At 45.0% G+C, this 24,323-nt stretch overlaps 1 protein-coding gene across 1 annotated transcript; it reads right to left on the bottom strand.

The window, feature by feature from the left end:
• Window positions 1–4,771: 4,771 nt before the first annotated feature.
• On the bottom strand, window positions 4,772–22,659 carry fhdc2 (FH2 domain containing 2). Its single transcript, XM_080774001.1, has 13 exons — window positions 22,491–22,659; window positions 19,833–20,292; window positions 18,929–19,117; window positions 18,527–18,585; window positions 15,581–15,683; window positions 14,788–14,873; window positions 14,426–14,526; window positions 13,284–13,354; window positions 12,379–12,486; window positions 11,891–11,961; window positions 9,213–9,330; window positions 8,260–8,421; window positions 4,772–7,542 (listed from the first exon to the last, which is right to left on the bottom strand). Exons 2-13 carry the CDS (start codon window positions 20,142–20,144, stop codon window positions 5,563–5,565), a joined length of 3,360 nt encoding a protein of 1,119 aa, XP_080630127.1. The 5' UTR covers window positions 20,145–20,292; window positions 22,491–22,659; the 3' UTR covers window positions 4,772–5,562.
• Between the last annotated feature and the right edge of the window lie 1,664 nt (window positions 22,660–24,323).

Raw genomic sequence — 24,323 nt, 5'->3', positions numbered from 1 at the left:
CACCCCCGGGACCACGGATGTTATAATTTTGCACGGGCTGGTATTAACACCCGTGCATTCCGTAGTCTTCAACAAAAAGCATTTTAATCCGACCGCCGGACATTTTCTCAAAAGGTTATAGTGTGCAATACACCTACCAGCCGAGAGGGGCAAGAGTCTTACTCTATGGCTCTGAGAGGGGCGCGTGGTTGAAAGCATATTGCAAAAAAAACTGAGATTGAGGACTAACTGGCCGGTGGTCGGATAAAAATGCCCTTTTGATTGAACAATACGGAATGTACGGGTGCTAACACCCTATCGTGCAAAATTCTAACATCCGTGTCCACGCCGGGGGTCAGCACTTTATATTATAAATCTGTTTATGTAGACCTTTATGTAAATACAGCAAGGTGCGCAAAACCATAGACATATATATCTATGCGCAAAACAGGGTGAAGTGGCGTCGTGACAGTTATGATTATGCCAGTCAAACAATCTGGGCTAAACGTGAGGGTGCATGGGTAGATGGTAGCCTAGTGGCTGGCCTGGGTGGGTAGTCGGTACGTGTTTCTTATGGATAATATGGTTATCGAATTGTGTATTTATTTTAGTTTATTTTTTATTAAAATGCATCAATTTTATACGAATGGATGTGGATATTCTTTGAGAAAACAAAAAGCATATTGAAACAACGTGACGTGAGTCTAATTCTGTGCGGACTGCGGAGGGATATTGGTGCAGGGAGAGTGAGACAGAACACTGCGGCATTTGGAATTCTGATGTAACCATGTTCAGCTCTGGTTCAATCAGTTCTGATAATTTCAGATATTCTCTCTCCTCTGATTCTATATCCCCCGCCTCCAACCCCCCCCCCCCCCCCCCTCTGTGTGTGTGTGTGTGTGTGTGTGTGTGTGTGTGTGTGTGTGTGTGTGTGTGTGTGAGTGAGTGAATGTTTGTGTGTTGACATGATCAGAGTGTGTAGAGTAGGAGAGTAGCGACACTGTTCTTTAACTACATAGAAGTTATATTTGTTTGTCTCTAAATGTTTTGAATGAATTGAACAATGTCGACCCTGTTGTAAACAAGTGTAAGGCTTCATTGGGTCGTCCACTCACAGTTAACAGTCTTTGTATTGAGTTTGTGCTTGAAATGTACTGTAATTCTGCAAACTGTTAATACATATTTCAATCAATCAAACACGCTTTGATCTCGCCGCAAAGCGGGTGCCTAAAAGGGCTATAGTTCCAAACATTGCTCCTATGGCTGGAAGCCTGGAACTATCCCATAGATAGAATGAGCACTTTCGCATTCCATTGTTACAATGGGAGTCAACGCTAGTGTCGCGGCGTGACTACTCTCTTACTATTACTCTAGTCTGGACATGATGAGAAATTATATTGCGTATTTGTATTTAGAGACTAGCTGAAGTGGTAGGAGGTGCAAAGTATCATGGTCTCCAAAAGAGGGCGCCCTCCACAAAACTACATTCAGATACTGGTAGACGGATGGGAATTTCTGGAATTCATCTTGCAAACTACGGTATTTTTACATTTTGGAATTTCAGAAACATAACTCATTAGGCTATTTTATTTTAGGTCCCCCTGTCGCGTGTTTTGTATCTTTGGTTGTATTTTAATCAATCAGAACTTAAAAAAAAAACCTTTCACCTTTTGAAACACTCTTTTATTTATTAATGAGACTTGAGATGCTGTCAGTAAGTATTCAAATGTTTTACTTAAGTAATAGTATTAACAATAACAAAGTAGGCTACATTTCTTTATAATATCAATGCATTGCTCTATTAAAATTTAACATCTTAGATTTTCCAGACATTTCAAAGGAATATATCAGTTAGTGAACGTTGTAAGCATGTCTCTGTCCTTAACAACAACAAAAAAATGACCCCAAACATGTTGGTTAACAAGTGGTTAATTCATAAAGTAGGCCTAGTACTTTTTCAAGAAGTGCAGTGGAGTCAAAAATAGTACAAAAGACTATTTGTCTTTGAAATGTGGAGTTAAAGTAAATATATCAAAAAATACAAATAGCTGGCTACCTAAGTAAAGTACAAATATTAAAACAAAATGCACTAGTAAATGTATTTTGTTACTGTTCAGTGTCCACCAGTGACCACCACTGTGTAATATCATCACATTAGTGTTCAGGGGAAGGGAAGGGGTGGGTGTGCCATGTCATGGAATTTGACAAATGTTGGGCTGATCCCAAAAGCTGACCTCCTTGACCTAAACAATAACAGCATGGGTCTTTTTGAAGCTGTGTAGATTACAAAGCACTGATTAGTAGCCTTACCTGCATTTTAAAAGTGACATCTGCAGAAAGGAGGTTTTCCCATAGCTATATGTCATGTTGTCACTGGTAGGAGCCGTTTCTTACATCATAACATTTAGCTGAAGGTTGAATGAGGATGGATGCAGTTTACATGTGGACCTACTCCCTTGAGTCTTGCTTTGTGGTTTCCACTTTCTATTAAACAGTGGTGGACAAAATACTCACTGGGTGCCCAGCTAGATGTTTGATAGTTAGTTATGAACCAATTGATTGATTGATTGATTGGTTGATTGAAGTATTTATTAACAGTTTGCAGAATTACAGTACATTTCAAGCACAACTCAATACAGAAACTGTTAACTGTGAGTGAACGACCAAATAAAGCATTACACAGAGATTACACAGATTTGACAGGGGTCATTTCGAATTGCAGCCGTCCGTACAGTAGGTGCCCTTTGAGAGCGGTTTTGAAGGAGTCAAGGGATGTACATGTCTTAATGACTGTTGGTAGGGCGTTCCACATTTTGGTGGCATAGGAGCAAAAATAATTTAGTCCCTTGTCTGTGCCGAATCTGGGTTGCACATGGTTTGTTGAACTCCCTCTGGTGTTGTGGGTGTGGACTTGATTGACATTAAGGAAGTATTTAGACAGGTACATGGGTATCTTTGTGGTGTATCAAATCTGTCGTCAACCCTAAGCCATTCCAGCTTGTCAAAGTGGGCAGGGGTGAGGTGGGTTCAGAGGGTGAGGCCCAGTAGAAGCCTGGTTGTTTTGGGAAGTCTGGAGCCTTGTTTTAAGGGCCTTTAATTTGAGGTGCTGTGGTACCAAGAGGTGCATGCATAGTCGAAGAAACCTTGTACGAGGGCTCCTGTTAGGGTCTGTGGGTGTACAGGTGGAACCAGGTTACATTTGGGTGAATTTGTATCTATTTCTTCTGTGCTCCATTATTGTCTTTAAACAAACATCGTACTCTAAACAAACATTACAAGTCCATAGACTTGGCTGCCACATGTGGTGCTGTTTCTTACGCATTAAAAGGCCATAGACTTGGCTGCCTTTTAATGTAATTTCCGAAATCCCCAGGTATCAATACGGAGTCACAGGTCTGTCAGTGTTCTTATTGGAACCAAATGGACCTGTGAGTACGTCAGAGAGGCTTATTGTCGTTTTTTTCCCTTCTTCTTCTTTTAAATATTAAATGTATGTATGTATGTATATGTGCACACACTATGCAAACCAAGGTCAAATACCATCAGACAGGCTCTGACTTAGAACCCTCAAGGGAAGAGAAACAGCGGCTGGCCCAAAAAAACACCTGGCGGTGGGATCTCCAGGCAGACACCAAGAGACTGGGATGCACCTTGTCAGATAGAAAAGAACGCCAGCGACCGAGAACTCTGGATGTCCCATTTTTACAGCCTATACCCTGGTAAGAGTGTCAGTAAATAAATAAGTAGCCTATATACAGTACACACACACACACACACACACACACACACACACAAAGGTTCAGAATCAATGAACTAAAGGCCCGGGTCTGTTACAACTTACAATTGACCAACGCACATACATCACACACAGAGATGGGTCAGTAAAAGGTCTTGGTTTGTAAAGCCCATACATCACTTATTCACCTTTAGACACCATGGCATTATTCTCACCAAGTCACGATAAAGGCAGCTTTAAAGAGAGAGGATCACTTGAAGAGTGCTCTGGGTCCCGCTGATGATGTCACCTCTTCTATACACTGAGGCAGGTTAAGAGGGCAGCGCTGACCGACAACCGGACACTCGGGAACAACAAAGAGGCACCAGTTTATTGCCTTTCCCAAGAGGCGCTGGCGTCACTGCAGCCCCCATAAAGAGACGTTTCCCACTGGGACCCTGCACCCGCTGTCACCCTCTGCACCCCAACCCCCCTTTGCACCCTTCCATTCTGCTGAGAGACTCTCCCGGGATGCCTAGCATCTCCATGACAACCACCACCACCGAGTGTGTGTGTGTGTGTGTGTGTGTGTGTGTGTGTGTGAGGGGACGACGATACATTTAATCACATTAACCGTGGGATTCATATTTTTTGGCACATTTTCAAAACGTCTTTCACCTATACGTTTTCATAAACATAAAAAGTAGCCGGTACAAGTTCACAAGTTAACGTGCTGTGCTTGTCTGCTATTTTTGCAGTGTGGTGTATGATGAAGTATACAGTACTAAAGGGCCTAAGTGGTTAAGTAGACACAGCAGAGGTGAAGGGCAGAGGAAGTGGACGGGACTTGAAAATAAAGGCTCCCTAAACAAACAATTCTGATGACCATCCCACCGGAGTGTGTGTGTGTGTGTGTGTGTGTGTGTTAAGAGAGGTATATATTACAGGGGGCTTTAAACCTTGTGGCTTTCACACCAAATACAAAAGGAAGCACAGCTGTGAATATATAGGACTGTCACTTTGACATGGACACCAATTTTCTCACAGGCCACGATTACATTCTTTATTTCATCTTCTCTTATTTACAAATGCACCGTAACAAACAATAACAACAACTCATACTTTTCAATTAAGTTATAATATCTCTTGCTCTTTTCAAACATGGCAACAGCAGAAGATTGACAGTGATCTTCTTCACACGGCCTCTTCTTCAGTTTTGTAAAGTGCATCAGAACAATGAGACCTCGCAGAATAATAAAGGATGATGAGTTCAATATCGTATCGGTTGAAGGTCGGGCTACTGGCCAAGTGAGGCTTACAACAATAATCTCGCAGCAACAGCCCACAGTTAAAAACAAAACAAAACAAAACATTACATTATTTTGGACAATTCAGTCAATGTCATTACTAAACACAATAATAGGATTTTGTTTTTTTATAGGCCACTGAAAATGAAACAATTCAATAATTACGTTTGTCACACACTGATGAGACCTCAAGCAGACATTTTTGGAACATTTTGATAAATTACTCAACATACCAACGTACTAAAGGCGTTCATATATGGAGAGCAGATGAATAACACGTCTCTATGCAGTGCCCTATAGCCTGCACAGGACACTGTTGGATGTGGGGGTTCTAAATGTAGCTCTATTGAGACCTTATGCATTCAAGACAATGTGCACATTCTATTTAAGTTTAACATTGATGTAGGGCTTCAGTAGAGCTGAATGATGCTCCAGCACGTACTGAACAATACAAATAGAAAAATATTGAGATACAGTTCATGAATACCCGCATACACAGAGGCAAAAGCTCGTTAAGACATAAAGTGAGGACAAACTAGAAAACTGACCTATAAAGTTCCCTCACCTCCAGAGGGCTGGAGCTGGGGTAGAGCGAGGCATTTTGGACCCAGGAATAAGCGTAGCACCGGGGATTTTGGAGCCAGCAGTGGGGGACTCTGGGCTTGCAGTCTTGGCGGCTTTGCTTCGGGCTGCAGATATGACGGCCGTGCGGATGGTCTTGGCTGTGGCGGAAGACGGACTGTGGGCAGCGCGAGGCTGGGACGGGGCCTGACACTCAGAGTTCGGGGCTACTCGTTTGGACACACGGAGGGGGCTCCCTCGGATGAAGGACGGCTGGGGACTGCCCGGGACCTTCGGTGGCACCGCTCTTTCTGAGGTCCTACGGGTCAGGGTGGAATCTCCGGGAGTCTGCAGCTCGCCTGCCGCCTGCGTCCTCTCCCTGGCACTGTTGCTTCGTTTGACCTCTGGCTGTACGCCGGTGGGCCGCGCGATGGGAGAGGAACGCATGGATACGGTGCGAGGAGCGGCCAGGCGGCGAGGTGTGGTGGGTGGGTCGGGTGGGGCTTGGATTCTGTTTGTGGGCTCTGTTTTGGAGCGAACCCTAGGAATGCCTGTGCTACTGGAAGGCCCTGTGCGTGAAACAAGGCCTCGCTTGGCTCCTACTCCACTACGCACGGGTGTCTTGGCGGTCCCAGAATCCCCCTTAGGCGACGTCAAGACCGCCCCCTCTCTAAAGTCAGCGTCCCTCTCTTTCCTCCACTTAGAGCAGAGGCTGGGTGCGGGTCGCGGTAGTGGAGTTGCCGGACGTGACAAGGCATCATATGATCGTAGGCCTTTCACCAGAGTGTGGCACTCCAGTGTCTCGCCCACACGAGTATAAGACGTGTCTTTCTCCCGCTCTGCATTCGGAAGGTCGGGGTACTCCTGCGCTCGCTGTGGGCTCAGCTTTGGCAGACTGGAAGACATCCAGTTCTCCACGGGCGTGCAGGCCGACTGCACGTCTGTCTGCCTTGTTAGCCCTCCTTCAGGCACAAGGCTCAATTGGAGAGCGCTAGGTTTAGCAGCAGGCTGGCTCGGTTCCTCTTCGTCCTCTGGCCGCATGTGTGTACCAGCTGGACCATCTGTAGCCATGAAGGATTCTGACCGACTCTCTGAGGACTGGCGAGCTGAAGACACAGCCCTGGCATCGCAACGAGAGAGTATTCCCGTGATATGAACGGAGTTCGGTGCAGACTCGTTAACTGAAGTGTCTTTGGACTTGTTTTGTGGCCAGTGAGTAGTGTCTGATACAGGCTGGCCAAACATGTGTCTGAGAGCAGAGTTCTGGCTTTTAACACCCAGGGTAGTAGTATCAGTGACAGTGCTGGTACAGGAACTGGATGAAGGTTCAGTGGTCATTACAGTACTCTGTGTATGTGGGATTTGAGTCACTTCATATTTAGGTCTGTGTGTTTGCGTAGTAGCCACTTCACACTGACTTTGCGAAACATACGATATTCTGTCGGGCCTCTGTTGTGTGACCTTGAAGCAAAGGCCATGCTGACTCTGAGATGGACTGACTTCAGCAATGTGTGAGGCCTGTACCGCCTCCACATTCTGGCCGCCCGCATGGCATTGATTGGTCTGCATCCTGCCATCAGTGGGAGGAGCTTCCCTCTCGCTCAGCGGGGAACTACAAATCCCAGGAGCTGCGTGATGGTCAGGGACATCACTCACGTTACTTGACGTGGGACTGCTGCCCAGCTCTGGGAAGTTCCTAAGGGTGGATGAACTCTGCAGGTGGGCGGTATAGTTCATGAGGTGATGGGAGTGCCTGCGGTGCTCAGTGCTCCTCAGGCTCCGTCGGCTCCAGGTGTGGCTCAGGTTCCGCTCTAGTAGTCTCTCCAGGTCGTCCGGGCTCTCTTCGCCGCGAGGCCCCTTGCTGGCCGGCCTCAGACCCAGCTCCAGCCCCGTGCACACGGCCACGGAGCGGCGCTTCTCCCCCATCTCCCGCTCGCGCTCAAGCCGTTTCTGTTCCTTCAGCTCCCGCTCTGCGTTCTCCTGGGGCACACACGGATTAAAGCAAAATAAAACCTCAAGACTGAAAATGTTTGTATGACCAAGTCCTAATGGTCACACACACACACACACACACACACACACACACACACACACACACTAGCATGGATTCCTAAACAATTTCCACAATATTTAAATTTATGATGTATTAGTAATACTCTTCCTGCTGTTCTACATACTGCCAAACAGGGGAAGAAATCGCAGATTGAGGCTTTAACTTTTGCTTTTATGTGAAATATATGGAGACTGTTAATATTTTATGTAAGATTCTTCTGAACATAGTGCTAGTTTGACCACTTCAAATGCTCTAATCTTAAAATAATAACCAAAAATAGAGCCTATCTAGGAGCTATCTAGGCTATTTTTGCTGGGCAACACGCTTCCATAGAAGACATGCTGGCTGGATTCTATGGAATCCAAATGACTGAAATCAGTTGTGGCTTTTCTGCCTTTATTAATAGTATCAAGTAAAGCTAGACAGGAAAGAGGGAGAGAGAGAAGAGGAGAGACATGCAGCAAAGGTCTTCATGAACGGGACTGGAACACACAACACGCTGTAAGGGCAAAGCCTATATGCGACCACTTAGCCAGCGGGCGCCCCATCCATGGGAATTTACAGGAAGGGCATTATTTGACTATGTGCCTCAGGACAATCTGTATCTTTCAATCACACATTTGCATTCATCTCACGGGTCTGACCTGGACGGCTCTTTGGAAACGGTGGCAGAAGGAATGGAAGACGCGACAAGCCTCCTCCAGTTTGAAAGTGTCGTCCTCGCAGAAGAACTCCACCAGAGCCTGACTGGACATCCTCATGCCCTCCACTTCGTCTTCTGCCTCCTTCAGCCGCTCTTCTGCCATCTGAGCACAAAGGGAAATCACAAAGCATTTGATCCAATTCTTAGCACAGCAGGGATTTTAATATTGTTACTGCCATTTTTGCTATTGCTTGCATCACTCTCTCTCCCTCCCACTCTCAATTTATCTTCTCTCTCCCTCGCTCTTTCCCCTCAGACACGGTCAAGGCAGATGGCCCACCCTAGAGCCTGGGTCTAGGGTTTCTTCCAGTTAAGGGGGAGGCTATGTTTTGTCGAGTAAAGTGTCTTGAGACAACTTGTTTTTATTTGACACTATAATACATACCGAATTGAAATTCTTAACTCCGGTCCTGGGAGACCAGAGTACTTCTGGTTTTCCATCCTACCAGGAAGTTGATTTCCTTATCATACTAGGTGTCTACTCAGGAAGTGGTGGGACCTGGCACACCAGCTGAACACAATTGGTAGAACAGAGGACATGCAGTGAAATAAAGTTTCCTGGTGAACCAAACTGTAGACTTACAACACTGCAAATCCTGCCGTGAGGGTCAGAACAACATATTAGCCAATCCACAACATATAGCCAATTGGCTATGTACATATAGCCAATCCACAAGCTTATACAATGTGTCACAGTGTCGCTATGTGACGCAATGTGAGCCAGTCCCCTTACTTTTTTAAATGTTTGAAAATGTATTAACATCTTTCAACATGGAAACTATTATGACGATTATGCAAAATGACTGCGATTGTCTCACATAATCGCGATTAGGCGATTATGTAATAATTGTGACAGGTCTAGTTGTGGGTCAGTAGACAGTGTATTTATCGTACCTCCAGGAAGGGCAGTGTCTGCCGCTGGATCACTGCATCCGTCTGGGTGTTGACGCTGAGGGCCAGCAGTCTGCTCTGTAACCTAGACAGGTCCTCCAACACAGACTCTTCACACAACCTGGGGAGAACAAGAATGGACACTTGTAATCCTTTGACTTTGAATGTTTCCACCTCTTGGTTCTGCAACATTCTCAACATTTAGACTTGAGGCCGATTCTAAAAATGCCTTCTAAACCCTGACCCGTTTTCTGAAAAACTTCAAATATTTATTCAAAGATTACAAAAGAAATATGTTGCATTGTAATTGTACATAGCAACAACTAACCCAAAAAGGGTTCCCGTCTTGAAAGGGAAAAATCGCAAAAGGGGTTCCCATCCTAAATGGGTTAAGACTAAGCTTCTAACCTCCCAAAACAAATGAATTCGACTACTTCTCGGCCTGGGGCCCATGACCCCCCTCCTTTCAACCCATTTTGCTAGCCTACTGTAGGTTGACTCCAGCTGGAGGAAAGAAATATGCAATTTAAAATGGGATTGACATCAAATAGTGTTTTTACATTTTGTGATGACATTTTGTCAGTTTATTAATTGAATACATAGGCCTAGGACCCAAATGGAAACAAGACTGTAAGGACCTTTTTTGGTGCCATCTTTTGTGTTTGAGTGTTCGACTGTTACCGTTTCACATTTCTGTCTAATAAAGTAATCAATCAATCAATCATTCATTCATTCATACAATAACATTGCTGTCAGGTGAAAACCTCATATGTACAAAACGGTTACTCATTTCAGGAAAAGGAAAAAAAAGTGTTCCAATTGGTCATATGTAGTTATTTATAGTATTAAGCTCTTGTTAATACTTTATTTCATTTATTTATAAAACCACACACACTTAATAACCACTCTCACTTTAAAAACCTTTCTAAAATAGCTCATAACGAGTGGCGATGCGTTGTCATAGTACAGTGACACTGTAGTAGTGTAGTATGACATAAAAAACATAAAAAGTTGAAAACGTTTGATAGTAGGTTTCTGCCCGACAGTGACGATGTTAATCCATATGCTATTAGCATTTCTAATACTGTATATCTTGTTTGGGGAGGGGGTTATATGCCGAAAGCAAGCGTCGGCAGTTCGCTGTTTTAGCACCTTGTTCTGATTTCTAGACTAGAGCATGGAAGAAAGGTAATAGAAACAGCACTCCAACTCTCCAGCAGAGATAGAATACTGGCTCCGATTATCAATGCAGTCATGACCCACTTTCATGCAGCCAGATTCCTATTGCTAACAGCTGGACATAAAGCACCGATAGAGAAACTCAACAGAGCTACGTTGTGATGTTGTGTTTTTACAGTCAGCTGGAGTGTACCGACGCTATCGAGAAATGCCCTGGGTTCTCAACGTCAGGTTGGGAGTTTGGGGACCACCAGGGGCTCCAAACGGACCCTTGTGGGGTTTTGAACTCCGGACTTTTACTTGTAACATAACAGAATATATCTACATTGCCGTATTGATAATTTTACTCAATAAATCTACTAAAAAATCTAATAAATCTGATCTAACTTCGCGTCACCTGGCTTTTCACCTCGGAGGAAAGTCTGGTCTGTGTTACTAAATTGTCGTGTGATCCGGTCGGGAGCGGATAATATCGTTACGTCCTCAAGCCGGATAACCTCAATCTGGAACTTCCTTTCCCTCAAAACGGAAGAATAATACTTTCCCAATAAAAGCGGGACTAGTTCTCTCGTAGCCTGCGATGAGAATAGTATTTCCCTGTGGGATAACAAAAGTCTCTACACCGCATCAAGGCTTTTATTGGGAAGGTATTATTCTTCCGGTTTGAGGGAAAGGAAGTTCCAGATTGAGGGTTCCGGGCTGATGACTACAAAACAATGACTACAAGATGACGCTCCCGACCGGATCATAAACCCGAAAAGGAATGCTGCCCAGGCTACCACTGATCAGATCCATGTTTTAAAGGAATGCTGCCCAGGCTACCACTGATCAGATCCATGTTTTAAAGGAATGCTGCCCAGGCTACCACTGATCAGATCCATGTTTTAAAGGAATGCTGCCCAGGCTACCACTGATCAGATCCATGTTTTAAAGGAATGCTGCCCAGGCTACCACTGATCAGATCCATGTTTTAAAGGAATGCTGCCCAGGCTACCACTGATCAGATCCATGTTTTAAAGGAATGCTGCCCAGGCTACCACTGATCAGATCCATGTTTTAAAGGAATGCTGCCCAGGCTACCACTGATCAGATCCATGTTTTAAAGGAATGCTGCCCAGGCTACCACTGATCAGATCCATGTTTTAAAGTAATGCTGCCCAGGCTACCACTGATCAGATCCATGTTTTAAAGGAATGCTGCCCAGGCTACCACTGATCAGATCCATGTTTTAAAGGAATGCTGCCCAGGCTACCACTGATCAGATCCATGTTTTAAAAGAATGCTGCCCAGGCTACCACTGATCAGATCCATGTTTTAAAGGAATGCTGCCCAGGCTACCACTGATCAGATCCATGTTTTAAAGGAATGCTGCCCAGGCTACCACTGATCAGATCCATGTTTTAAAGGAATGCTGCCCAGGCTACCACTGATCAGATCCATGTTTTAAAGGAATGCTGCCCAGGCTACCACTGATCAGATCCATGTTTTGGGAAAAGACTGACCTGGAGGCGGAGCCGACGTGGCCCAGTTGGCTGGGGAAGGACAGCAAGCTCTGGTCCCGTTTCACCGCTTCCTGCGGACGACGAGACAAATGATTATTCCAGCTATCGTTTCAAAAAGAAGCAAGCGAGTCATTTTCTGATGCTGCTGATGGAACTTATTTGGACTGTGGGACAGTGTGGCTACAATAAAGAGTATTGAAAACAAAAACTGAACGGATAGTCATTATATAAAACGTAAAGCTGTAAAATGTATTGTTGAAATAAAACAACAGGTTTACAACGATAAATAGTAGCCTTTACTGAATATATATTTGGAAAGGGAGGTGAAACGAATAGCCCCCTAGGCTTCTTATTCAATGTATTTATGTTAACAAAAGTTGTGTGTGTGTGTGTGTGTGTGTGTGTGTGTGTGTGTGTGTGTGTGTGTGTTATTGTTTCTTTCATGCAGCACCTGCTCAGTGTCTTCTTCTCACAGCCAAAGTTCTTACCATGGCCACAAAATGCAGCAGGTTCATGCCAGGCTTGTTGGCCTTGGTGTCCGCCAGCTTGAGCAGCGAGTTGATTCGGAAACCGGCAGCGTTGCCCGAGTATCCACCCTGCGAGGTCAAGCACAGGGTCAGTCTCTTACCGTCTCACAACATCGTGATGCGTTTAAACTAAACAATGAAAACAGCATTACAAAAAACCCAGGTGCACGGTCTTGAGTGACGCTCTCGAACCCCCACCCGGACTCCTGCCTGTCTGTGTCCTTTTAGATTTTAGATAAAAAGCTCGTAGATCTGCTATTTTTTAAACCATTTTTGAAATTTAAATACAGGTATATATATTTTTAAAGCGAACATTTTTAACTCAAATCTTTGCTTCAGGAGGTCCCTGAAACAAGATATTTTCAGATGGGGGTACGCAGCCAAATCTCATGCTTCTCGTGGATGGCTAAAATGGTATTAAAGCCGGGATAAAACGATCGTGTTTCAGGTTTTACTGCCGTGTTTTAAGTTACCTTTGAAGCGCCACTACGCTGACCGCTGAGTTGCTCGTCATGAAAATCCACTTTAAAAACGGTGTAATCGCTTGTCGTAGTGTTCAAACATATTCCAAAGTGCCGACCACAACAACAGGACGGAGCAGGAAGTGCTCCACCCCCGCAAATTGTAATGAATTGGGACTCAATTTCCCATAATTCAAACGACCATAAAACAACAGTAACCCCGTTTCGTACCTGCGTGTGAAAAACAATACCGGGCCCACGGCGTGGCAACCCGTGCTACAACCAAAACACCACTGGCGATAAGGGACTACAGTACATGGGGGGAATTGGGTATTTCCCGGTATTAGGATAACTCCATTTGAATATTATAAATCATAAAACCTAATTATTAAGAGGCATACTCACAGCATTCATGTAGTTCCCTGCCTTCAGTACCAACCGGAGAATGGAGTGCAACTCTGGACAGCTCAGCAGTTCTGGGAATGAGCAATAATATATCAGTGGATGAGGTCATTCACTGGACTAAGGCAGTAGCAGAAACATTTCCATGAATTAAAAACACAATTCTGTGATTTTCTTCACAGTAATTCCATGAAGAAATAAAAGAAAAGTCTAAGAAATCCCATAAATTTGAAAGCAAATCTTTAAGAAGTAGTGAAAATCAAAATAGCCGATCTACAAGCTCACAAACGCGGTGTGACAAGCTTGAAGGCTGCACTCAAAACCAGTGTAAAACAGAAACTGTATGATTTTCCAATTTATTAATTGTACAGGTGTCCGCAGCTATGTCCAATCTTACCTTCTATGGACAACATACGCAATAGTATAAGCCAGGGCTTCCCAAACTTTTTCATGTCAAGGACCCCCAAAATTATACTCATTAGCCCCCATTTGAAAATATATGCCAAGGACCCCCATAAGAGAAGGTTTTTACGGCTCTAGCAGTGATTTTCATTTCAAGGGCTTGACGTCGTGAATTAGGTAGGAAATACGTTCCCCCATTTAATGGCATTTCTATCTCTGAGACCACAATTGTAAAATCGATGTTAATTTAACTCTGAGAGTGTGCAAATGGAACCAAATGGACCATTAGGGCCGATTTGATTCAATTTGTACACTCTGAGTTACAGACCCATAAGGGTCCATTTGGTTCTTAATTATTGTTTAGCTGGGGACCCAACTCTCTCAAGGACCCCTGGGGTCCCCGGACCCCACTTTGGGAACCACTGGTATAAGCCATGTTCTATTTACATTCTGGCTTCACACGTAAACACTAAACACTAACACTAAACACCATGACTAAATGCAAATAAGAGCACTTAACCACATGAATGCTGGCGTCCCCATTTTCGGCACGCCATTACAGGCGAACCCTTTCAAAATCTTTGAAGAAGATTCATTTTCCATATTATAGCAGCTCACAATGCGTTGAGATGCAAAGCATTGGGACGTTGTAGACCTGCTATTTGCATAGTTCAATAGGGGAAGTGGTCAAGTCATACAGGTGTCGTGTTTACATATTATAGCGCCCCCTGCAGTTACTTTACCTCGGGCCGCCTCCCTCAGACATCTGGCTGCCACACACAGAGAGGTCACGGCGGGGTCAAACTCCTGCTGCAGGATCATGGTGTCCAGACGCAGACGGAAACTAGACGTGGAGAGAGAGAGAGAGAGAGAGAGAGAGAGAGAGAGAGAGAGACGGTGATCAAATCATCTCTAATAAGAACACAAGTGAGAATGAAACAAAAAACAAGGAATCTGCCTTTAGTATATATATATATATATTACACACACACACTAAACCTGGTACATTATTTGGGTAAAGTAAAATGGCTGCATTAAACTCTTAGTAAAAATGGTCCGAAAACCATTGTTTGGGAAACACCACGGTGACCTGGTTGGAACGTACCTGGGGACCTCCACTAGCAGCAGCATGAAGAGGTCGGGCTGTCCCAGACTTCCACGTAGCCCCTTGAACCTCCTGAGACGGGACTCCTGACACACACACACACACACACACACACAATAAGCATAACATCTGGAATGCAGCGCAGAAGAAATACCCCAAAACCCAACATGTCGTTAGCAGTCACTTATAATATCGTTCACCAAAGTCCCTCGTCAGGAAACACTCAGACATCGGGCGGGATGGCGTAATGGTAAACTCTTGATCATGCTAATGGAGACCAGGTGTTCGGTGGGGCGGGGGGTTGGTCAGTGTCGTTGTTGTAATGAAGGGCGTTTCCCCCCCCCCCCCCCAGTTACTTGAGTCAAAGTATAGATAGATACTTCTTGGACAAAGAAACATTCAAGTTGATCTGGCAAATTTGGACTTGAGTTATAGTACTGGAGCTAGCCCTCGCTTTTAAATTCAAGTGTTGAATTCAAGTGTTCATAATATTAATAGTGAAAATAGCAGATCTACAACCTCAAGCTTGTTTCTCACAGATGCACTATTTTCATTATATTTTAATACCTATGATGCTAAAAACGTGTATACACATCTTCTCTAATCAAACCGGGATGTGCCTTCACTGCCTTGGACGTGTATACACATTCCTTTTTAATGATATAAAACGGAGTAGCTGTAATACATTTTTGGACAGCTCCCGGGAGCACCCGGACATGCACGCAGCCGTTCTTCCTTGTTTAGTAAATGTACTTAATTACAAGTGTCAGACCAGACATAAAGCAACATTTACCTCCTCCACGTCAGGCAGCATCTTGCAGAGCTCGGTGAGCTTCTCGGCCCCGTAGCGCTCACTGGCCCCCTGCCTGATGTCCTCCACTATCTCCTTAGCAGCGCTGTGGAAAAAACACACCCATCTTTAGCATGACCACATCGCCTTTAAACACGCAATGAGACGGGAGCTGGACAGCATCAATGACTCTAGAACAGAGGAGTTTCCCAACACCTCTCAGCTCCAGACCCAAAAGAGAGATTGGGTGTGTGTGTGTGTGTGTTGTTCAACACAAATACATCATGAAGCACCCATTTTCAAAAACTGCGTTAAAAGCAGATCTAAAAGCTCACAATGCACCGTGATGGGACACGTTGTGAGCCTATAAAGTATATATATATCTGCTATTTGCACTACTTCTAAAAATTTTAAATAAACACATTTATGGGTCCAACTATAATAACCTAACAATAGTCACCAACATCAGTATCTGCACGACAATGCCACCAACAGGCGGAAAAGGTTAAACAAAATTAACAAATTCTGATGGGTAGAATCCACTTTGTTTGCATTCATTCATTCATGTGTTTTTAAAACGTAATTCACCATGGAGTGGATGGAGTTCATTCAATCACAGAAGCAACGGATGAACATTATGACTCATTTCTACCAAAAGCTGACTAGACGAGCAGTGGTGGAAAAGGTACTCGCGTGGAAAAATATCCAATACCGCAATGCAGAAATACTGTAAATGTCCAGAATTCAGAAAATGTACCTCAGCAAAAGTACAAAAGTATTAGCATCAATATGTACTTAAAGTACCAAAAGTAATCATTGTTCAGAATGTCCCAGATAGTTTTCAAATGTATAATAAATAATCTTTTGAAAATGGCAGTTCTACAAGCTGATGATCATGTTGTGAGCTTGTAGACCGGCTATTTTCAAATGTATATATGGCAACTAGTAACTAAACTTTTCAAATAAATGTTGTGGAGTAAGAGTACATTTTTTCGATCTGAGATGTAGTGGCTAGTGGAGTAGAAGTATTGGAAGTTGAAAATACTCAAGTAAAGTACAAATACTTCTAAATTGTACACTACTGTCAACGAGGTGAGCAGCATTGACTTTGTTCAACTATCCTGCATGCATACACACACACACACACACACACACACACACAGTCACACACACACACACACACACACAACCCTTATCAATCTTGACTGTTAGGGTAGAGGGAGTTTTGACGCCACACTGGCGACTTACTGTGGCGTCTGTACTGAACAAACACACACACACACACACACACACACACACACACGCACAGGATGTCAAGGTGTCATTGGAGAGCAGAGGACAGACATGAGAGCTGCCCCTGAACGTTTGAACTCTTGTCTTGCTTCACATGTGTCCACCATGCCAGCCCAACTCCCACACAGACACACTTGCTCTCCTCTCCCCTCTGCCAAATCACTCAGCCTATCTTAGGTAGTCATACCCCACTTTGTGTGTTACACTAAAAGTTTCCTTTATTCTACACCCCCCTCCCCCCCACACTCACCATGGACTCAACTCATCACTCACCTCACTATTCTAATGTTAACTCTGAAGGGATCGACATCAAAAGTGCAGTTAAGAATGAGTAACTCTGTTCTTTCATTTTCACAGGCACTCAAAGAGAGCGGTGGTTTTCTTTTGTCCTTCCCGTGTTTAAAAAACACTGAATTCAATAACTGCCCATAGCAGAAACATGACAGTAATGAGAAGGTAGGAAACAGAAGTGTCTGCCAAAATAAGAGGAGGGGGGGGGGGGGGGGGGAGGACTTTGTTGAAGCTGCACCCTTATTTCAGAAGTGGGGCGGTCTCTGTGCTGCCCGGTCACACAGACACATGGCAAATACACTCCTCCTGATGACGGGACCAGGGTTTTGTGTATAGAAGCAGCTCATCTCACATAATGGCTTTACTTCTTACAAGTCTTGACAAATCTAGTTTAGAAGAGGCCCGCTCTTCAATTAGTATGTGCACAATTGAACCACCTCTGGTGTACACATGAGCAAGACACGACAACATACCGGCTCTGCAGGGCTTTGCCTCGCTTCCCTCTTTCATCATATCATAAATGTAGATATTATCTACAAAGCCAACATCAGTCATTCTGCCAGAAATAAAGTAATATGAGATGACACATTAACTACTTTTCACCCTGTCGTCCCAATGTTGACCATATATAGCAGCGAAAACCTTTCACCATTTAATTTCAACGTATCACATTGGAATGAAACGCGCCGTGAGCTTGCAGATGTGTGCCATTTCCGAATAGCCAAAGTCTAAAATAGGGCTTAAGTGCTTCAAAATGTGCCTGATTTCCTGATTACTTAGCCACTCATTAATGAGAAAGCGAAGCCCCTGTTTGAACCAGGCAAACATCCTGAAGCCAGTGGCTTTTAAGAGGAGATGAATACGACAAGTCTCCAGCAGGGTTGTCTCTCCACAGGGGGGTCAGCTTTTACACAGCAGGTGACAACTCTGACCGTTAGGGATGACCGTCTACAGCCTAAACGTTGCCCCTCACCCATCAACCTTCCTTCAAGATCCCCAGCCTCGCAGCCAAGGGTGAAAACTCCCTCCACCTGCTGTCTCCCTCCTCGGACCCCGAACATCACAAACATCAGACAACCCATCGCTTAATGGGTCTTCACACTTGACACTCACTCACACACGTCGTTGACAGAAGCCGTACTCCAGTGTCCAGCTCAAAGTGTGAAGTGTCGTTAGTTTTCCCCTGGGCACGGTTCTACACACTTCTGTTTCCTGCTCTTAAAACTAATGGCACACCTGATTGATGCATATGACCTCCAGCAAGCACAAACCCAAAAGGTCCATATGGTCGCAATTACTTTGTCCAGAAAGAGACACAGAATCACGCACGGTGTAACAGATAGTCCGTCAAGACGAGAGGCTTACGTTTTGAACTGACGCAGGAATATCCCCACGTTCATACTGCGCTTGGCGTCCAACAGTTTCTGTGAGAACAAAACAAAAGACAGAAACAAGTCAAACGCTTTGATCATTAGGACACTCAACACTGGTTCTCAAAATGGGACCCCCCCAGGGCTCCTTGAAGGATTTCAAGGGGGTCTTTTTTTTCTTCTTTTCTACACATCTTCTCTTGCGGGGGGTCCATGGCAGAAGACATTTTCTATTTTCAAACGGCTGGCCTGTGGCCAAATACATATCAATGTGTGGTGGGTCCTTGAGAACCTCTGCAAACAGGACAATAGAGTCTACGTTTTACAACCACGTCTTAAAAAGGTCCCAAAATGAGACAAAGCACCGTGTGGGGTGCCATGCGGTGCGCCCTCTGACCTGCTCTGTGCCGGTGCTCTCCTGGGGGGAGCCGCAGTGCAGCAGGACGGAGCGCCGCCGAAGACTGCCGGAGCCGTCCGCAGGCCGGGCGTCCCGCTGGCAGAACAGCTCGTCCAGGGAGTGCAGGTCGATGGGGAACTCGTCCTCCCCCGTCACCGCTCCGCTCCACACGCTCTTCCGCCCCTCCACCTTGGTTACGGTTTACACAAGTCAGGCATTCGGCAGACACTCTCTTCTCCAGAGCCACTTACAATAACCAATTCTGACCCGAGATCAGATCCTAAAATTGTCTTCTACATTCTGAAAAGGCTATGTTTCTATGTCAGTGGTTCTTCGATTTAAAAAAAAATAGCAGACCTACAAGCTCGTAGCACGCCACTCGGTGGCGCGCTATGAGCTTGTAGATCTGCTATTTTTCAATAGCTTAAGCATAGCATAATGCGAACACCAAAAGGGGTTCCCGCCTAAAATGGGATAAGCAAGGTAAATAAAACACATGTGTACAATGCAGAGAATAGTGTAGTGCCTCGAGAACCTAGCCTAAGGATATCAGGTAAACCATGAACCAGCGTCTGTCTAAACAACACACATTCAAGACTTCTACATCAAAACTATAGGATTCTAGGTAAACAAGGACCCTAGCATCTGTCGTCAATGCTATAACATTACGTACATTGAAACTCTAGAATAGCAGTTAAACAGTGAACCTGGCATCTGTCTAAATAACACGCCATCTAAATTACATCCTTGACATTTTGAGGTCAAGAAAAACCGAACCTATGAAACAAAAAATAGGAGAACGAGTGACCAAGATAAAGTCTGCACAGTAGGTATATATGTTGGTCAGTCGCTACTCGCTAGAATCCATTGGGGAGAGAAGGTGGCAGGGAAGGCTGGGGGTTACCTTCTCTTTGGGGATGCGCTCCCAGTTCAGCTTCCTCAGCCGGCTCCGGCGGGCGATGTCCGCGCGGTCAAAAGGCGAGGACGGCGATGACAGAGGGGGCGGCGGTGGAGGGGGAGGCGGCGGAGGTGGCGGAGGAGGAGGAGGAGGCGGCGGGGGGCTGGTGGTTTCCGCCGGGGCGGGCGGCATATCCATGGCAGTCACTTCCACAGCGGCGGGGAAAGCAGGTGGAGGAGGGTCGACGGTGACGGCAGGCGGCGTTCCATGAAAGGCGCGGGACGACTCCTTGCCGGACACGCTCAGGTTGATAAGCATAGAGGGGGTCAGGCAGGTTGACGGGGCTTTAGAGCTGTGGCATGGAGGCTAATCCCCGTGTGCCAACAGTCTCTGCTCAGCCAAGGATGCCCTCTCTACCACACAGTGTGGTCCAGTTCAAAGGTCAGTCAGTCGGTCCGGTTTTAGACTAGAGGAGAAAAAAATAAAACAGTGAAATAAATAACCTCAGACCACATTATTGAACACAAACAAACATCTTGGTAGTTTCTTGTTGCAACCATTTCTGTTTTTCTTTTCTTTCAGCTAAAAGGTGATGACCTCAGCTAAATATTCCATAATTAGCCAGCGAGCTAATTGTGACACCTGGCCTGTAAGTCCTTTCATTAGCGTGGCTTCAGCAGTCAGTTGGAGCTGAATGTAACCTCGGGTTCAACTTTCAGTGGAAGTTCAAGGCGTCTTTGGGAAAGTACTAGCTGTGAGATGAACCCTAGCTCTCTCTCTCTCCTTCATTGGCTGTTTGAACAGCTTGTTCCATCCTGTTCGGTTTCACCCTACTGCATGCGTACACACACACACACACACACACACACACACACACACACACACACACACACACACACACACCTCCACCACATGCATGCCTTCTTCTTCCTTCTAATTAGACTGAAATGAAGACATCTGAAGCAAGGGGACACACAGGTAACCACATGACTGAGAAGGGGGCTACAGGTAACCATGGCACAGGACTGAGAAGGGGGCTACAGGTGGACACACATGAGGTAACCACAGGACTGAGAATGGGGCTACAGGTAACCACAGCACTGAGAAGGGGACTACAGGTAAACACAGGACTGAGAAGGGGGCTACAGGTAACCACAGGACTGAGAAGGGGGCTACAGGTAACCACAGCACTGAGAAGGGGGCTACAGGTAACCACAGCACTGAGAAGGGGGCTACAGGTAACCACAGCACTGAGAAGGGGGCTACAGGTAACCACAGCACTGAGAAGGGGGCTACAGGTAAACACAGGACTGAGAAGGGGGCTACAGGTAACCACAGCACTGAGAAGGGGGCTACAGGTAACCACAGCACTGAGAAGGGGGCTACAGGTAACCACAGCACTGAGAAGGGGGCTACAGGTAACCACAGCACTGAGAAGGGGGCTACAGGTAAACACAGGACTGAGAACGGGGCTACAGGTAACCACAGCACTGAGAAGGGGGCTACAGGTAACCACAGCACTGAGAAGGGGGCTACAGGTAACCACAGCACTGAGAAGGGGGCTACAGCCTACAGGTAACCACAGGACTGAGAAGGGGACTACAGGTAAACACAGGACTGAGAAGGGGGCTACAGGTAACCACAGGACTGAGAAGGGGGCTACAGGTAACCACAGCACTGAGAAGGGGGCTACAGGTAACCACAGCACTGAGAAGGGGGCTACAGGTTTGGCTACATAGAAATCCTGGAAAGTATTTGAAGTACTTTGTCACAGCTGAGATTCTGGCAATGGCCATGAAAGAGTGAAAACAGCCCCAATGACATTAGTTGGAGATCAATTTCATTTAGCACCTATACAGTAAATTAACATTTAACTTCACTCTGGCACAAATGAACACCTCATAGTTTGTGTGGCAGAAAAAATGTGTTTAGTGCCAGCTTGAAGTTAACTGTTAATGTACAAGAGTTGCCCACACTACAGTGTCTGTTTTGTCCTTGTGGGAGGTCAGTCACCTCTGATCAAATAAACAAAACAAATCTAAGAGCATTATTGTAGCCTACACACTTGCACCAGCAAGTTTTGGGATGGATTAGTCTATCTCTATGCAATTACAAATGACTCATAGGACTCAAGTGTCTGAAAAAGCCTCCAATCATTAACATGGTTGTAGTCTCTAGATTTAGCCCAGAACTCCATAATAGCGTGACTAGTAAGAATTAGAGCACTTTACCACTTTTGACACAATTGATTGCCAAATTGTTCCAGTGAGTGAGTGGCCAACCAACCACCACCACATGAGTGCACAACGAAATCCATCAAGCCACCGTTCATCGAGTTCAACGTGGTTCAATGGTAGGATTTTTTGTTGTTGCAATAAGACCTATACAAGTTATAATTCATAATTTCAAACATGTTATTTGCCAAGTGTCAGTGTAATAACCGTAACAAGTCCCTCCCTATAGTAGATAAGATAGATAGCCTATGTGATTTACAAAACCTGTCACAGGTTTGATTTAACGAGCCCAACCTTAATTTAAGCTATATGAATAACAAAGCGATGTTTCATCTTTAGTTTAGATTTACAAACGACTTGACACTTTAGCTATATTCTGCCTATTTTAATAATGCCACAATCCAAACCAAACAATTCTCATTATACTTACTTGTGCGCCTCCGCGAGTACAGTTCCACAATATCCACACAGTGAGTTATCTCCACAAATATCCAACATAGATGAATTAGGCTACAGCCTTTCACTCCACAAATATTAAACTATAAACTTCACGCAATATAAATGTAAATTGCTACGTTGAGTGAGTCCGTGCGCTACTGAGGTCCTTTCTCGGAGTACTAAACTAAACTCAACTCTCGGGAAACTTTCCAAAGCTTTCCAGGAACGCGCAAGCGCGCTCCCGCGGCCAGATCAGACTAGTCTAAAGTGTCCTCCCAGTTTTCCCATGATGGTGGATGGAATGGATTGATGGTGGGAATGGCATTCCATCAGTGGTGGAAAAAGTACTCAAATGTTGTACTTAAGTAACAGTATCAATACTACAATGTAGAAATACTTTGTTACAAGTCCAACAATCTAGATTTGCTTGAGTAAAGTAAATGAAGTAAAGAGCTACTTCATGCAATCCAGAATTTAATTAGCCCACCTAAAATTATATATAAAAAAAAGGTAAGTCCTCTTATAGAAATAAACAAAATTGTCTGAAGTTTATTTCTCTGAGAGAATAAATGAAACAAACAGAATGTGCATTTAATAGAAGAAAGGGGTAAGTGGAATATAGCCACTCTTTTACATTTGGCCCAAAGGTAAAAGAGCCGAAGTAAAAGTACATCCATGAATAGTAAAAATTAATAGTATGTTGCTGTAAAACTAGGCTACTCCTAAATCCTGAGTAGGACCCTAACCCTAACTGTAAAACTAGGCTACTCCTAAATAAGACCATAACCCTATAACCCTAACCTAACCTTACCTTAACCCTAAGTCCTAAGTAGGCTAGCCTACAATTGATTCACAAAGTTTCTAAATGATTGTAAATGTAACCGAGTGAGTATTTCGCACTCATGTGTATTGGGTGAAAGTGCGTACTATAGACTATATGAGTAGCTACAATCAGTCACTTTAAACCCCCCCAAATTAATGGGAAAACCTGTGAGAGAGAGCCATATTTATAGACTGTGCAGAACAATGTCTGTCACGTCCAGATAAGATTATGAGATGAAAGCCTGTCTTCTGCAACAGGAGCATATTGACAACCTGATAAGTGTCTATTTCAGAGGAGTCACCTGAGAGGGATGGAGGGGGGGGGGTGTGTCCGGGTTGTGATCCTTGAGTGCAGAGGGGTTTGATCAGACTGAAAATAATATACGAGAGAGAGAGAGAGAGAGAGAGAGAGAGAGAGAGAGAGAGAGAGAGAGAGAGCAGATGGCTGTCAGAAATGATGTCCACATTTCTCCTCATTTCTCCAGGATCCGCCTGGAAGAAAGAGAGACATGAAGAAGCTAGAAGTCTCCTATGGAGTGCTGAAATGGCCGCGGCTGAGCTGTTGACACGCGGGGGTGTAGAGCCCTAACACGGGCCCTTTCATCCCAAGTGCTGGAGCGCTTCTGGCCCACCACATCACCTGGTGCACCCCATGGGACCATGCAGGGGACCATGCAGCTCAGGTAACTATAACCCCCTCTCCCATGGCCCGCTGACAAGTGCTAGTCAGCACCTCTCTGGCTTTGGAACAGTAATTAGGGGGTTAGGACCCCTTGAGATGTGGCTATTGTTGTCGCTGTCCGCCGGCAGGCATGTTATGGGCTCACTCGTGCCAGAATAAACCATTCTCAGGAAACTTCACTTTCTATTGAGTTACTCGCTCCTCCGGGTACAGTGCAGCCGGTCAGAATACAAGGAAATGCCACTGCTGAGCGACGGGCTACTTAAATCCCATACAGCCCACGAACGGCCCTGCACAATTCACTATATTGTGTGCCGTAAT

This window comes from Protomyctophum bolini (assembly GCF_963924005.1).
Source record: "Protomyctophum bolini genome assembly, chromosome: 10".
Lineage (NCBI taxonomy): Eukaryota > Metazoa > Chordata > Actinopteri > Myctophiformes > Myctophidae > Protomyctophum > Protomyctophum bolini.
The sequence above is the reverse complement of the archived record's forward strand: the minus strand, read 5'-3'. Positions and strand labels throughout refer to the sequence as shown.